Source organism: Rhinopithecus bieti, unplaced genomic scaffold (assembly GCF_001698545.2).
Source record: "Rhinopithecus bieti isolate Rb0 unplaced genomic scaffold, ASM169854v2 scaffold_7684, whole genome shotgun sequence".
NCBI classification, from domain to species: Eukaryota; Metazoa; Chordata; class Mammalia; order Primates; family Cercopithecidae; genus Rhinopithecus; species Rhinopithecus bieti.
The window spans coordinates 3918670-3934039 of record NW_016806071.1 but is presented as its reverse complement, the minus strand read 5'-3'; the positions used below and the strand labels follow the sequence as shown (position 1 = coordinate 3934039).

Here is a 15370-nt window from a genome sequence, read left to right as displayed (position 1 = left end):
TGAGGGAAAAGACTGGCAGGTGGTGGATGCACTGAATTTTATAGTCCAGGTTGAGGAGGCGGTGTCTGATTTACATAGGGCTCACAGATTGGTTCGATCAGGTATGAAGTTTACGTAGCATGCAGGGATGGCTGGTTGCCTCACCCTAATCTTACTATGCAAACAAACTTTCTCCTTGGCAGATGCCATCTTATCTGCTCCTTACTGTGTATGTGGCTGGCAGAGAAGGGAAGATGGAACCTCCATCTTGAGCATGTCTAGTCCCTAGTTCCTGCTGGCATTCACCTGTGCAAGCTCCCAACTTGCTTGTCTATGTCTACAGCTCAACTTCACAGACTGTTCTTTGTTTGAAAATGATTTCCAGCCTTGCCAACGTGGTGAAACCGCATCTCTACTAAAAATACAAAAATTAGCCGGGCATGGTGGCGCGAGCCTGTAATCCCAGCTACTCGGGAAGCTGAGGCAGGAGAATTGCTTGAACCCGGGAGGCAGAGGTTGCAGTGAGCTGAGATCACACCACTGCCCTCCAGCCTGGGCAACAGAGTGAGACTCCAACTCAGAAAGAAAAAAGAAAATGATTTGAGGCTGCTTTTCATTAAAAAGAAAAGCCTTACTGAGGACTGTCATACCCTTACTATCTGCCTAGGTGATTTCTTCTTAACTCCTGTATCACTGACAACATGTGCCCAGGGTAGTCAGAGCACAACTTGGTTTTACACATTTTAGGGAGACATGAGACATCAGTCAACATATGTAAGATGAACATTGGTTCTGTCCAGAAAGGCAGGACAATTCAAAGCAAAGGCAGGACTACTGGAAGCAGGGAGGGGCTTCCAGATCATAGGTAGATAATAGACAAATGATTACATTCTTTTGAGTTTCTGATTAGCCTCTCCAAAGGAGGCAACAGATGTGCATTTACCTCATTCAGCAGAAGGGGTGACTGAATAGAATGGGAGGGATGTTTGCCCTAAGCAGTTCCCAGCTTGACTTTTCCCTTTAGCTTAGTGATTTTGGGGCCCCAAGATTTTCCTTTCAGAATGGGTAGAAAATGGTGGAGGGTATATAGGTGAGAAAGTTTACAAAAACTGATTACACTACTCACTAATGGAATGTTGCATACTCTGGCTGAGTTATCTGACTTTTCCATGTAAGCTGTAAGGAAAGGCATGGGACCAGCAGTGTTTGATAGGAAACTGAGCCCTTTTTCTCTTCAGTTGAGGATGGAGCAGAGGTACTTGGCAGCAATGCCTTCACCAAAACTCTGAGTCTGCAGTTGGCAAGCTATTTCTCCTCCTTTAGCCTTTTCACATGGGAATGTGAGAAAGTGCCCTTTTCTGCCTTCACTTGTCAAAATCTCATCCTTCAGGTGTTGCCTCTTTAGGAAGTTTCCACTCATTGTAGCAAAAACTGTCAGTTATCCGCCAAAATCACCAAAATCCATTTTTCCCTTCTATAGTCGCCGCAGCTGTGATGTTGCAGTCCAGTCAGCCTTCTTTGCAGTTGTGTATCCACCATCACCGTTAAGATACAGCATAATTCTATCACCACAAAGATCCTCATTGCTACTCCTTTGTAGTTGCATGTACCCTCTCTCCTGACTGTCCAATATTTAATGACTTTTTAAAGTTAAAAACATTATTAAAAGTCATAGGAAGAGCTGGGCTAGCATAAAGACAAATCGTATTATGTTCCTGGATGAGAAGACTTAATATCATTCTTTCTCCTGAGTGAGGACTAGGTTAGGAACTCTAATTTCTCATGGTCGATTTTACTGGCACTCTATTCCTGCTAATTTTTTGTGTATTTTTACTAGAGATGAGGTTTCACCACATTGGCCAGGTTGGTCTCAAACTTCTGACCTCAGGTGACACCCACCTTGGCCTCACAAAGTGCTGGAATTACAGGCAAGAGCCACCATGCCTGTCCGGGAAATACTTGAATAAGTCAGTTAAATTGCCTGAGCTTGTTTTCTTATTTGTAAAGTGAGGGAAATATCATTGACACTTTTATATACCTCAGAGGAGAAGAAAACACTACCTTTGTAAGTCAAAGAAAGTTCATCACTTTTTATATTTAAAGTTTACAAAGACAGGCTATTACATTTCTGGTTTTCTCTCTTTTCATGTTTTGCTTACTCAGACTTTTGGGGAATTTGTAATTTGATCTCCCTTCCCTGTATTATATCAATAAGCCAAGCAGAATTTTCAATTTGGAAAGAAAAATTTGAAACACTAAGGAAATAGGTGTGGAGATCATGATAATGAAGGAAAAAAGGGAGAGAATAGGTAGCATTTACTTAACACTTATTATGTGCTCTTGGCATCTGTTAAGTCATTGACACAACTAGTGTATATGCCCAGAGGATGCTTTTGGATCGATTAACAGTAAAGAAAGTTTAGAAATGGTACTTGACAAGAAGAGGGTTAAAAGAATAACCAGGTCAGGGCCAAGTGCCTGGCTCACGCCTGTAATCCCAGCGCTTTGGGAGGTTGAGGTGGGTGGATCACTTGAGGTCAGGAGTTTGAGACCAGTCTGGCCAACATGGTGAAACCCTGTCTCTACTAAAAATACAAAATTAGCTGGGCATGGTGGTGCATGCCTGTAATCCCAGCTACTTGGGAGGCTAAAGCAGGAGAATCAATTGAACTTGGGAGGCAGAGGTTGCAGTGAGCCAAGATGGAGCCATTGCACTCCAGCCTGGGCAGCAAGAGCGAGACTCCGTCTCAAAAAAAAAAAAAGAAATAACCAGGTCAGAGTCATCATTAGCATTTTGGAACTCATATCCCTTACTCCTGTACTTAAACTTTCCTGTCATTTCCCATTTGAAAAAAGTTCTGTAAGCTTTCTTCTTTAATAGAAACACAATTTTATACCAATGATTCCTTTCCCAGCATCTGAAATGTGTCTGTTGAAGAATGAAATGATCACCAAGTCTGCTTTTTATATTTAGTTATATTTTGTTGATTGTCAGCTTACAGGTTTTTAGAATTTATTAGCTTAAAGATTTTATAATATATCCAGTGGGATGTCAGATTTTATAGTTTACCATTATCTGGAAAGATTTATAAGAGATTTTATCCTTGTGTATATACTTAAGATTTATAAATTATATTTTAATAATTCAAAATGTAATACACATTTACTTTTTAGGTTTAAACAAGTCTCTTAAGTGGTGTTTCATCACCGATGGAGAATTACTTCCAAGCAGAAGCTTACAACCTGGACAAGGTGTTGGACGAATTTGAACAAAACGAAGGTAAGAATTTACATTGGTGAATCTCTTTGCATTTGTGGTATAGAGAATGTGGGGATATATTATTTAATAATATACAGGGGAAGGAATAACATTTTTTAGCACTAAATGCCAGATACTTACAATCCCCAGACCTTCTTATTGCCATTTTATAGATTAGAATAGAGGCAAAGAGAGGTTAAGCAAGTTTCTCAAAGTTGTCTTGCGAGCAAGTGGCAGGATTAGAATCCAGGCAGTGTAACACTAGAGCCTGAGCTTTACCTACCCTATACAGTGAATGTATTGTCAAGAAATGCTCTTGCATTTCCTAAAGTAAGAAAAATAGCTCGTTCCATATTAATTGCCCAGTAAAGATACATTTAAAACTGTTTACATCACAACTGCCTAAATGGTTAATTATATATTCTCAAGCATCAGTAGAAATGTCCACTTAAGATTCACTTCTTTTGTTTGTTGGTTGGTTGGTTGGTTGGTTTTTTGAGAAAGTCTTGCTCTGTCTCCCAAGCTGGAGTGCAGTGCTCACTGGAACCTCTGCCTCCCTGGCTCAAGTGATTCCCATGCCTCAGCCTCCAGAGTAGCTGGGATTACAGGCACCCACCACCACGCCTGGCTAATTTTTGTATTTTTAGTAGAGAAGGGGTTTTGCCATGTTGGCCAGGCTGGTCTTAAACTCCTGGTGTCAAGCAGTCCTTCCTCCTCAGCCTCCCAAAGTGCTGGGATTATAGGCATGAGCCACCATGCCTGCCCAAGAGATTCACTTCTAATTTCCCTCTTGGTTTAACTTGAATGGGTAAGCCATAATTAAATTTCTTCCTCCTTACTGTATTTCCCCTGTGTTCTCTATTTCTAACAGGAAATGGCATTAACAAGTTTACAAAGTGATATATTTCCATCCAAAGTCCATGATTCCAGTCCAGGCAACATGACGAAACTCCATCTCTACAGAAAATACAAAGAAAATTAGCCAGGTGTGGTGGTGCACCTGTGGTCCCAGCTATTCGGGTGGCAAAGGAGGGAGAATCACTTGAGCCCTAGAGATAGAGGCCGCAGTGAGCTGTGATCATGCCACTGTATTCCAGCCCAGGTGACAGAGCGAGACCCTGTCTCAAAAAATAATGTAGCCCATGATTTTCATATTGGTTTACAAACCTTTGCTATATTCAGTGGTTCAGGCTATTCTTTGATAGCAGATGGGAAGACAGATTAGGTTTGATTTTGTTGCTTTAGATCTTTAATAGAGCCAGCCTTAAATTGAATATGGGATCATGACAGTAAGGAGGGAAGAGAGAGAGGAAGGCTACCAGAATGGCCTGCTCTTCTCATATTTTACGATTGATGACCTAACACTAACCTATATTCCTAGACTCATTCCCGATTCATGTAAATGTGAAATCTAATCATTTGGGGTTTTACATCATCCAGGTGGGCTTTGTACATACCAAGCTGGAAAGTATATTATTTTCTGAGTTTCAACTGTTTGTATAAGTATTTTCTTAATCTTTGTTTTGATTTAGCCCTGTGTATCACAGTTCTTTGAGGCATAAGTACCTAGACGTGTATTACACCTAATCATGTGAATACTGTGCTAGAATACCACTGACTCTAATCAAACTCTTAGTTCATTCATTTGTCTCTTTGTGACTTCTGTAGATTCTATTAGGGTGCTTTGTGTGTAGTTGTTTTTCAATACATTTTTGTTGAATCAGTAAAATATTTTAGTTATAAAATAGAGCAATTGCTTACAAAATAATAACTCCTTTAGAAGGAGAAGGATTTCTGAAACCAGCTTCTTCATTGTAACTTTGTGGTTCATTTGTTTGAACTATTTTTTTGAATCTCACTACCAGTTGCATTAAAAACTATCACTTCAAGCCTCATGGTATCTTACAGAATATACTTTAAATAAAATGATTTCTCATTTTGTGTTAATTTATTTTCTTATTTAAATGAAAAAATATACCACAGACTGTGATGACACTAGGCAGTTAACATTATGCCCAGGTAGGAGGCAGTTGAATAATGAAAATTTTAATACCCAATCATTTCTGTTTGAACATTGCTAAATATTCTCGTAAGAAGCTGTAACTATTTTTTTGTTTCCAGGAACCATATTGGAAATATGACTTATTTGCTTTTTTTTTCTTTTCTTTTAAGGAAGCCTGTGTTACTAAACTTCAAATGTCTATAAAATCTCTACTGGTTCAAATTTGGTAAATTCAGGATTTGACATTTCAGAGGATACTAAGCCCATTCTTCACACAATCTGAGTTTTATGCCCTTTTAAACAACAACAGCTACTTCTTTACACTAATTCTTTTCTCAACCCAAACTGATTTACTTATTGCTTCCTTAAATTCTTATATTTGGGGATATGCTTTTCCTTATTCCTCTATTTATTAATGCTTTCTTTTCCAAACTTACCTAAAACTGTCTTTGAAGCGTAGCCCAGTTCTTCCTGCCTCCATGAATTCAAGCTCACTTGCCTCATCCTGGAAAATATCTTTCTCCTCTGAATTTATTTTCTACTCCTACATAATAGTTTTCAGATACACTGAGTCCTCACTTGATGTCTTTGATAAGTTCTTGGAAACTGTGACTTTAAGCAAATTGATGTACTGTATGCCGGAGAACCTTAACTGTTATTTATATCAATTAGCTTATAGTAAAATCGGCTTCTTTATGCAGTGAGTTGTTTTGCTTATAATTGTAGTTTCCAAGAACCTATCAACAATGTTAAGTGAGGACTTACTGTACCTATGCTACTCCATACTGCTAATTAGATGTTTGTATGTATCTCTTATTCTCCCAATGAGATTGTATCCTTCTTAGAGGCAAGAGCTATCGTTTAATCTTCATGTTCCTCAATCCTGATGCTTTTACTATGGTAGATATTCACTTACATATTTATTGTGTATCTACTACCTATCAGGCACTATGCAAAGTGAGGACTTATATTGACAGAAATGATTTCTGCCTTCAGAAATCATTCAGTGGTTGAAAGAGAAGGGTAAATAAACTATTGCATTTCAGTATAGTAAATGCCTTAATAAAATTTTGATTAAGGTGCTATGGAAACATTGAAGATTAATGTTACAGATGAGGATTGAGGTTACAAATATATCTGCATAATTTCAGGGCCATGATTATCAGAGATACTGGAGGAAGAAAGCAGGAAAGGCACTGAATGCATTGTTCCTTATTTCTCTGATTTACTTAGACATATGCAATAGCCCTATAACTTGAGAGAATAACTTAGCCATTGTAGTTATGATCTGTTAAAAACTAAACAGAAACATTATATGAAGTTATGCTTACTGGTAGACTATAAGAAGGTTGATGTGATAAATGAACACTTTTTGCCCAGTGTCCTTAGATAATAATATAAATATGAACCTGATTAATATTTTGTATTGTGACAAATACAATACAGTATTTTGTATTGTGACAAATACAATATCTGCTTGTGACATGGTTACAAGCAGAATTTCACATACCGTGGCAAACGTTCTTTTAACGTGTTGGGCAAATTTAAAATATTTTTAAGTAAAAAGTATAATAAACCCCAGTGTGCCCATCATCCAGCTTTCACAGCGTTTCATATGCTGCCATTTTGTTTCATTTATACCGTTATCACCTTCTCACTTCCTGCTTCATTCTTATTTTTTTACAGCTTTTTAAAAGGTAAACTTTATATATATTAGAATGCATAGATCTTAACTGTCCAGTTTTGACAAATGGGTATATCACTCAAACCCACATCCCAATTGTAGTATAGATTGTAGAACATTCAGTCTCTACAGAAAATTTCATTTTCCCTCCTACTTAATTACTTATCCTAGCCACTGTTCTAATATTTTTTCCATCTAATCCATTAGATTAGCACCTGTCCTGGCTTTGCTCAATCCAAGGGTGCTTTCCCCTCTTCTGGGTCCCATTCACCTGTGGGTCAGTTTAATTATGTTATTAGATTGAGGTAGAATTCTCTTGTTGCTTGGAATAGTCTGAGATATTACCATTTGGTGACGTATAATTGCAGAGAATTGTCTGAAATATGTTTTCTTATTTTTAGCCCCGAATTAGAAATCTAATATCCTTGGAATATTTAATTTTCAAAGGATAGTTAGAAATGTTGATTAACTTAGTCATAAGCTTTTCCAGTGTTACAAGCAAACTTATTTTAATTACTTATTTTTTTCCAGATGAAACAGTTTCTTCTACTTTATTGGATACAAAGTGGAATAAGATTCTAGATCCCTCTTCTGACCGGCTGTCATTTAACCCTACTTTGGCCAGTGTGAATGAATCTGCAGTTTCTAATGAGTCACAACCACAACTGAAAGTCTTCTCTCTGGCTCATTCAGCTCCCCTGACCACAGAGGAAGAGGATCATTGTGCTAATGGACAAGACTGTAATTTAAATCCAGAGATTGCCACAATGTGGATTGATGAAAATGCTGTTGCAGAAGATCAGTTAATTAAGAGAAGCTATAGTCGTGATGATCAATGCAGTGCTGTTGAAGTGGGAGAGAAGAAATGTGGAAACCTGACTTGTCTGCCAGATGAGAAGAATGTTCTTGTTGTAGCCGTCATGCATAACTGTGACAAAAGGACATTACAAAACGATTTACAGGATTGTAATAATTATAATAGTCAATCCCTTATGGATGCTTTTAGCTGTTCACTGGATAATGAAAACAGACAAACTGATCAATTTAGTTTTAGTATAAATGAGTCCACTGAAAAAGATATGAACTCAGAGAAACAATTGGATCCATTGAATAGACCGAAAATAGAGGGGAGTTCTGTTAACCATCTGTGTACTACTTCATCTGATAGTCTAGCCAGTGTCTGTTCCCCTTCACAATTAAAGGATGATGGAAATATAGGTAGAGACCCCTCCATATCTGCGATTACAAATTTAACGGTTGATTCAGTAATCTCATCCCATGGAACAGATGGAGGTCCTGCTATTAGAAAGCAAGAGAACTATATACCAGATGAGGACCTCACTGGCAAAATCAGCTCTCCTAGGACAGGTCTAGGGAGTCCAAATTCCTTTTCCCACATGAGTGAGGGGATTTTGATGAAGAAAGAGCCAGCAGAGGAGAGCACAACTGAAGAATCCCTCCGGTCTGGTTTACCTTTGCTTCTCAAACCAGATGTGCCTAGTGGGTCTGGAAGGAATAATGACTGTGAACGGTTTTCAGATTGCCTTGTGCCTAGTGAAGTTAGGGCTGATGAAAATGAAGGTTATAAACATGAAGAAATTCTTGGCACTACGGAATTCCTTAATATGACAGAGCATTTCTCTGAATCTCAGGACATGACTAATTGGAAGTTGACTAAACTAAATGAGATGAATGATAGCCAAGTAAACGAAGAAAAGGAAAAGTTTCTACAGATTAGTCAGCCTGAGGACACTAATGGTGATAGTGGAGGACAGTGTGTTGGATTGGCAGATGCAGGTCTAGATTTAAAAGGAACTTGCATCAGTGAAAGTGAAGAATGTGATTTCTCCACTGTTATAGATACACCAGCAGCAAATTCTCTATATAATGGTTGTGATTCCTATGGAATGCAGGGCCCAGGTGTTTCTTTTGTTCCAAAGACTTTACCCTCCAAAGAAGATTCAGTAACAGAAGAAAAAGAAATAGAGGAAAGCAAGTCAGAATGCTACTCAAATATTTATGAACAGAGAGGAAATGAGGCCACAGAAGGGAGTGGACTACTTTTAAATAGCACTGGTGACCTAATGAAGAAAAATTATTTACATAATTTCTGTAGTCAAGTTCCATCAGTGCTTGGGCAGTCTTCCCCCAAGGTAGTAGCAAGCCTGCCATCTGTCAGTGTTCCTTTTGGTGGTGCAAGACCCAAGCAACCTTCTAATCTTAAACTTCAAATTCCAAAGCCATTATCAGACCATTTACAAAATGACCTTCCTGCAAACAGTGGAAATAATACTAAAAATAAAAATGATATTCTTGGGAAAGCAAAATTAGGGGAAAACTCAGCAACCAATGTATGCGGTGCATCTTTGGGAAACATCTCTAATGTTGATACAAATGGGGAACATTTAGAAAGTTATGAGGCTGAGATCTCCAGTAGACCATGCCTTGCATTAGCTCCAGATAGCCCAGATAATGATCTCAGAGCTGGTCAGTTTGGAATTTCTGCCAGAAAGCCATTCACCACTCTGGGTGAGGTGGCTCCAGTGTGGGTACCGGATTCTCAGGCTCCAAATTGCATGAAATGTGAAGCCAGGTTTACATTCACCAAAAGGAGGCATCACTGCAGAGCATGTGGGAAGGTAAGTTGCATGTATAAGCTCAGAAATCTGGCATGTGTGTTTTGTCATGCTGAATTAGATAGTAATAAAGGCAATGTAAGGTGAATATATGTCTGGTTGAGTTGACATAAATAGCATTTTTGAAAACCCAGTTCTAGTAAATTTCTGTATAAAAAATGACCTCACTGATTCTTGGATAGTATATACACTTTTTTTTGTTGCCATGATTTACGCTGAATCAATTTTTATGAAGAGATGAGAATTGAGGAAGTGTAAACTTTGTGGTTTCTGTATTGATAGCTACTTGGTTAATGTAATAGTTTGAAATAAGGAAGTTATTCTTTCAGTTTAGGAAATATTTGTCATTAACTTTTATTGCATTATTTATTGAAAATGCATTTAAATACAAAAAATAAAATAAGAATTACATTTAATTCTTGAAAATGTTACACTTAGAATCCATTCCACTTTTTTTCTGTGAGATTTTTGCCATTATACGAAACATTCTGGAACTCTTTATAGACATGCACACATATTTTTGTCTTTTCTCCCATATAACTTTGATACAAAGTAGAAATGAAGTCTGTAGATTTTATGACAAGGTTGTAAGAATGAGATTCCTTAGCTCTCCCCAAATTTTGTTAGCTAAAACCGCATCTAGTTTTTTGTTTGTTTGTTTGTTTAGAGTTGTAAATAAGGAGGGAAGGAGATTTTATATTTTTGAGATTTGGTGCCAGGTCTAGAATAAAATGTCAGCTTTGTTACTATTAATTACATATACTAAGCCTTAGTTTTATAATCTGTAAAAAGAAACCAAAAAAGATTAATAGCTTTTATTGGGCTGTTGTCAAGATTAAATGAGATCTGAGAAGTCATAGTGCTCAATGATTAATCTCTTCCTCCCTTCTTGCCTGATTTTTTGGTCCATCTGTATTAATTAGGGTTCTTTCAACTTCAGGGAACAGAGTATTTGACCCCCAGTGACTTAGGTGAAAATAACATTTATTTCATCTAAACAGAAGCTATGAGACTCAGTGATTTATGTCTGGGTGCAGAGACAGGATCATGGAAGTTCTCTTGGTCTTCCCCTCGTGTCAGAAGATAGTATCTCAGTTCTAATTATCAGGTCTCAACCTGACAACTTCCTAAGCACAAAGAAACTGGCTGGGGGCCAAAAGAGCCTACTCTACTCTTGCCACCCTCGTATCAGGGAGGAAGGGACCTCCAGCAACTTCCTTCAATTTACTGGCCAGTTTTAGACCATGACAATTATAGGCAAAGGGGATTGGGATTATCTAATCAATCATGATTTATCTCCTGGGGCTGAGTAAAGGTGGGGTTCTGTTAACAAAGGAGAAGGGAAAGTAGTGATATGTAGGATGAGTAAGTCTAGACGTGTAATCTACAACATGAGGACTCTGCAGAATAAAATTATACTTTATTTGGGATTCATGCTAAATGAGTAGAGTTTAGTTCCTCTTGCCACAAAAATGGGTAACTATGTGAGACAATAGATAGGTTAATTTGCTTTACTATAGTAACCTTTTTACTTTCTGGATGTATCTCATCACATCATGTTGTATACCTTAAATGTATATCATAAAATTTATTTTAAAAAAAGAGGAGGAAAATGGTTCCTAGATGGGCAGTCACTAAGGTTTACTAGAAAATCCTAGCACAAAAGAACCAAATTACCGGGAGCACAAAAAAGCTAACGCTGACACTGGGCTGTTGTTCTCTGATTGCTAAAGTTTGAAGAAAATGATGTGTCTAATTCCTAAATATTTTCCAGTCTTCTTGTTAGCTGAAATACTATTTGGAGATTAAATTCATCATTCTTACGTTGTTCTGTATTTTGCTTACTGTAACACTTTCTGAAATTTTTGCTTTCTTAAGTAAATAATGAAAACGTTTTTGGTAAAGGCCAGCACATCCAGTTACAATGAGTAAATAGGTACCTTAGGTGGATTCAGAAAGAAAATGATGCACAAAATGCATCACAGATTGCAAAATGGTTGGAATTTTTGCTGAGTGGAATTTGTGGAATTTATGAATTCATTGATTCATGTGGATTATGGATTCATAATTTCATCTTTTTCCCTCATTTACCTTAGAGATGTTATAAGTATTAATGAGATAATATCTGTAAAAATCCTTGAGCTTTTCAGAAGCAAAGGGCTTATAAACATAGATATTAATTGGATTATGCTGGGAATGCAGCTAGAAAAATACCCCAAGCGATGTGATTTTGTAAAATAATGTTATATATTGAAAAAAAGGAAGTTTGTTCCATTTCAGTAGAAATTAAGCATATGTAGTAATTACTTAGCATTTATAGCTATATTCCCTTTACTGCAACAAGCATATATTGTGTCTAATATATAAAAGGTTCTAGGGTAGGTATTGGGGATTCAGAGGTATGTAAATTGGAATTTATGATCTCATGGGAATCTTTTTTTTTTTTTTTTTTTGAGAGACAGAGTCTCTGTTGCCCAGGCTGGAGTGTGTGGCATGATCTCTTGTGATCTCAGTTCACTGCAACCTCTGCCTCCTGGGCTCAGGTAATTCTCCTGCCTCAGCCTCCTTAGTAGCTGGGACCACAGGCATGTGCCACCACACCTGGCTAATTTTTGTATTTTTAGTAGCAATCAGGGGTTTCACTATGTTGGCCAGGCTGGCCTGGAGCTCCTGACCTCAAGTGATCCACTTGCCTTGGCCTCCCAAAGTGCTGGGATTACAGACATGAGCCACTGTGCTTGGCCAATCTACTGACTTTCTAATTATGATTTCATTTATATCTTATCTTAATTTATTATTTGTTTTTGCAATTCAGTTCCAGGCTCCATGAGGGTAAGGATTTTTTCTGCCTTGATTGTTGCTGTATCCTCAGCCCTAGAGCTTGTGGGTGCTCAGTAGATATTTGTTAGATGAATTAAAAAATAAATGAATACTATTTCTTAACGCAGCAGTACTTTTTTTTTTAATCCAGTGCCTTCAATCTTTAGATGATGGTATCAAATTTAGATATAATGGGTGTAAGAACTTTGGAAAATATTTTTAAATTAGTCATATGTATTGTTCCTACTTAAGAACAGATTCAAACCAAGATGTTTCTTTCCCTAGTTTTTTATTTACTTATATACTGATGGGAGCGAATAGATATGAGAGTAGTAAGTAGCTGCTTTAGAATATTACATGTCAGTTTTACAGTTTCCCTCATACTTTGCATGAAAATTTGTCTTGCCTTGTAATTGATGTGATTTTAGCCATCTGGCATGAAAAAAACAGGACCAACATTTAGATTAATGGGTTCTAGTGAAGCTGAACCCAGGGAAATATTTTCCATTACACACTCTCCAAAAGGCTGTATTGGTTAAAAGTGGTCTCACCCTGACTGTCATAGCACTTATCACACAGTATTGTCTTTGTCTTTGTTCCCCATTAGGTTGTAAAGATCTTGAGATTGCCTCTGATTTGTTTTTGTATTCAGCATCCAGCACAAATACCTGGCACTTGTGAAGTACTCAATAAATGTTTGTTAATGAGTGAGTAAATGAGTCCCAGATCATTGATTAATTCAGCAAACACGGAGTGCCTGTTATCTGTCTGTCGCTGTGCTGGGTGCCAAGTTTGTATCAATGATGTTGTGCTGCTTACCCTCATGGTATGTAAAGAGTAGGCCAGTGACAAAAACAAAACAAAACAAAAAAGCATGACTTGTGGCAAGGGCCATGAGGGAGATAAGGAGGGATAATATAAAAAATGGGGGTGGGAGAAGAAGGTATGAGAAGAAGGCATCTGAGAAGTGACATAGATGACACATCAAGGTTGAGGAGTCAGTTCTTCAAAGAACAGAGAGAAAAATGCTGCAGGAAGAAAAATCCTGATCATGCCTGTGAATAGCCACTGTACTCCAGCGAGAGTGACAGAGCTGAGACCCCATCTCCATTAAAAAAAAAAAAATGCTGATGAGGAACTTAAGGAATAGATGATGTCGAGCTTTGCAGGTCATATAAGGAGCACAATGGGAAGCCATGGGAATGGGTGAGATTACCAAGGGAAGAGAATGGACTCAGGGCTGAGCCCTTGAAGTCAAGCAGAGGAGGACCCAGTACCAGTTGCCAAGGAGTGAGCAGAGAGGTAAATAAATAGAAAACCAGGAAAATATGGTCTCTTGGAAGTCAAAAGAGGAATGTAGTTTGTGAAAGGGGTTATCACCTATATAAAATACTGTCAGTAAGATATGGTTAGGAAAGGGACCATTGGACTTGGCTATAACAGTGTCATTGAAAAAAGCTGATTGAGTGGAGCAATGGATACAGAAGCCAGATGGGAATGCATTGAAAGTGGAATATGAAGGGAGGAAGTGGAGATGGCTTTTTGAAGAACTTTTGCCATGAAAACAGAAAAAAATTGTAGCAATTATTAGATGGAGATGATGGTTATGGATGCCTTTTTGAGGATGGGAAATACTGTTGTCTTTATATAGTGGTATGGGTGATCCTCTAGAAAAGAAGTTTTAGGAGAAAGGGAGGATTGAACAAAGGAAGAGAAAAATCCTTGAGAAAGCCAAAGGGATGGGATCTACAACATGTTGAGGATTTGCTCTTCAGTGGGTAGGGCCAGACAGAGGTTGGTTTATGAAGTTAGTGGTGAGAGCATGAAGAAATTTACACTGATTGGCTCATACTTCATATAGATAATATAAACATTGTGAAGGGTGAAATAGGGATAGATGATGAAGGTTTGAGGACAGTGAGATAGTTACATTGGAGAGGGAAAGTAAAGCCTAACAGTGAATTGAAATTTCAAGAGCCCTTTGTGCTTGGCATCAAACTTTCAGTCAGTTTACTGACTTTCAGTCAGTAGATATTTATTAGATGAATTAAAAAAATAATCCAGTCCGGTCCTGACTTAGTGGGTTAGAATCAGTATTTGTCCTTGGAGATATGGTGAGATTGTTATATTATCTTTGCAATATACGCATTTTACGTTGGAGAAGCAAGAAAAGTTCTGTAGGACCAGTCTGTGCTGCTACCTGTCCACCTATTTCCATTTATTTGTTCTTTTTTAAAAAAATTAAAAATTTAGCCAGATGCAGTGGCTCACGCCTTTAATCTCAGCACTTTGGGAGGCTGAGGCAGGTGGATACCTTGAGATCATGAGTTCGAGACCAGCCCGGCCAATATGGTGAAATCCCATCTCTACTAAAAATACAAAAATTAGCCGGGTGTGGTGGCAGGCAGCTGTAATCCCAGCTACTTGGGAGGCTGAGGCACAAGAATTGTTTGAACCCAGGAGGCGGAGGTTGCAGTGAGCCAAGATTGAGATCACACCACTGCACTCCAGCCTGGGTGACAGAGCGAGACTCTGTCTCAAAACAAAAAAAAATTTATGACATATTATTTGTTCTTTCATTCAGTGAGCATTTACTTACTGTGTGGTATTCTGTTTTTTACTAAAGAGAAGCAGAAAAAAAAAAAAAGGAAAAGAATGGGCCTCTTGGTAAAACATATCATTCATGTTTCTGTAGATGACTTAAAGATATGAAATGAGAAATGAACAGTTACAAAGCTGCAGATGCTCTGCAGTGGGAAGCAGAAAGATTGTGGTGGTGGTGGTGGTTGTGAGGAGAATGACATACTAATATTTATTGTTTATCATTTGCCAGGTGCTTTTCTAAATCCAGACTTATAGGCTTTATTTAATACACATAACAACCCTAGGAAGTAGCTACTGTTACAATCCACATTTACAAGTGACAAAATAGGCCTAGAAAGATTTAGTAACTTGTTCAAAATCACACAGCTGGTAAGTGGAGTTAGGAT

At 37.9% G+C, this 15370-nt stretch overlaps 1 protein-coding gene across 1 annotated transcript in view; it reads left to right on the top strand.

Annotated features, from left to right (window-relative positions):
* ZFYVE9 (zinc finger FYVE-type containing 9) overlaps positions 1–15370 on the top strand; it is a 203943-nt gene that overhangs the window by 78262 nt on the left and 110311 nt on the right. The window contains exons 3-4 of the mRNA XM_017874503.1: positions 3154–3259; positions 7456–9563. Of these exons, the coding sequence (XP_017729992.1) occupies positions 3190–3259; positions 7456–9563 (2178 nt within the window). The 5' untranslated portion in view covers positions 3154–3189. The remainder of the gene's footprint in view (positions 1–3153; positions 3260–7455; positions 9564–15370) is intronic.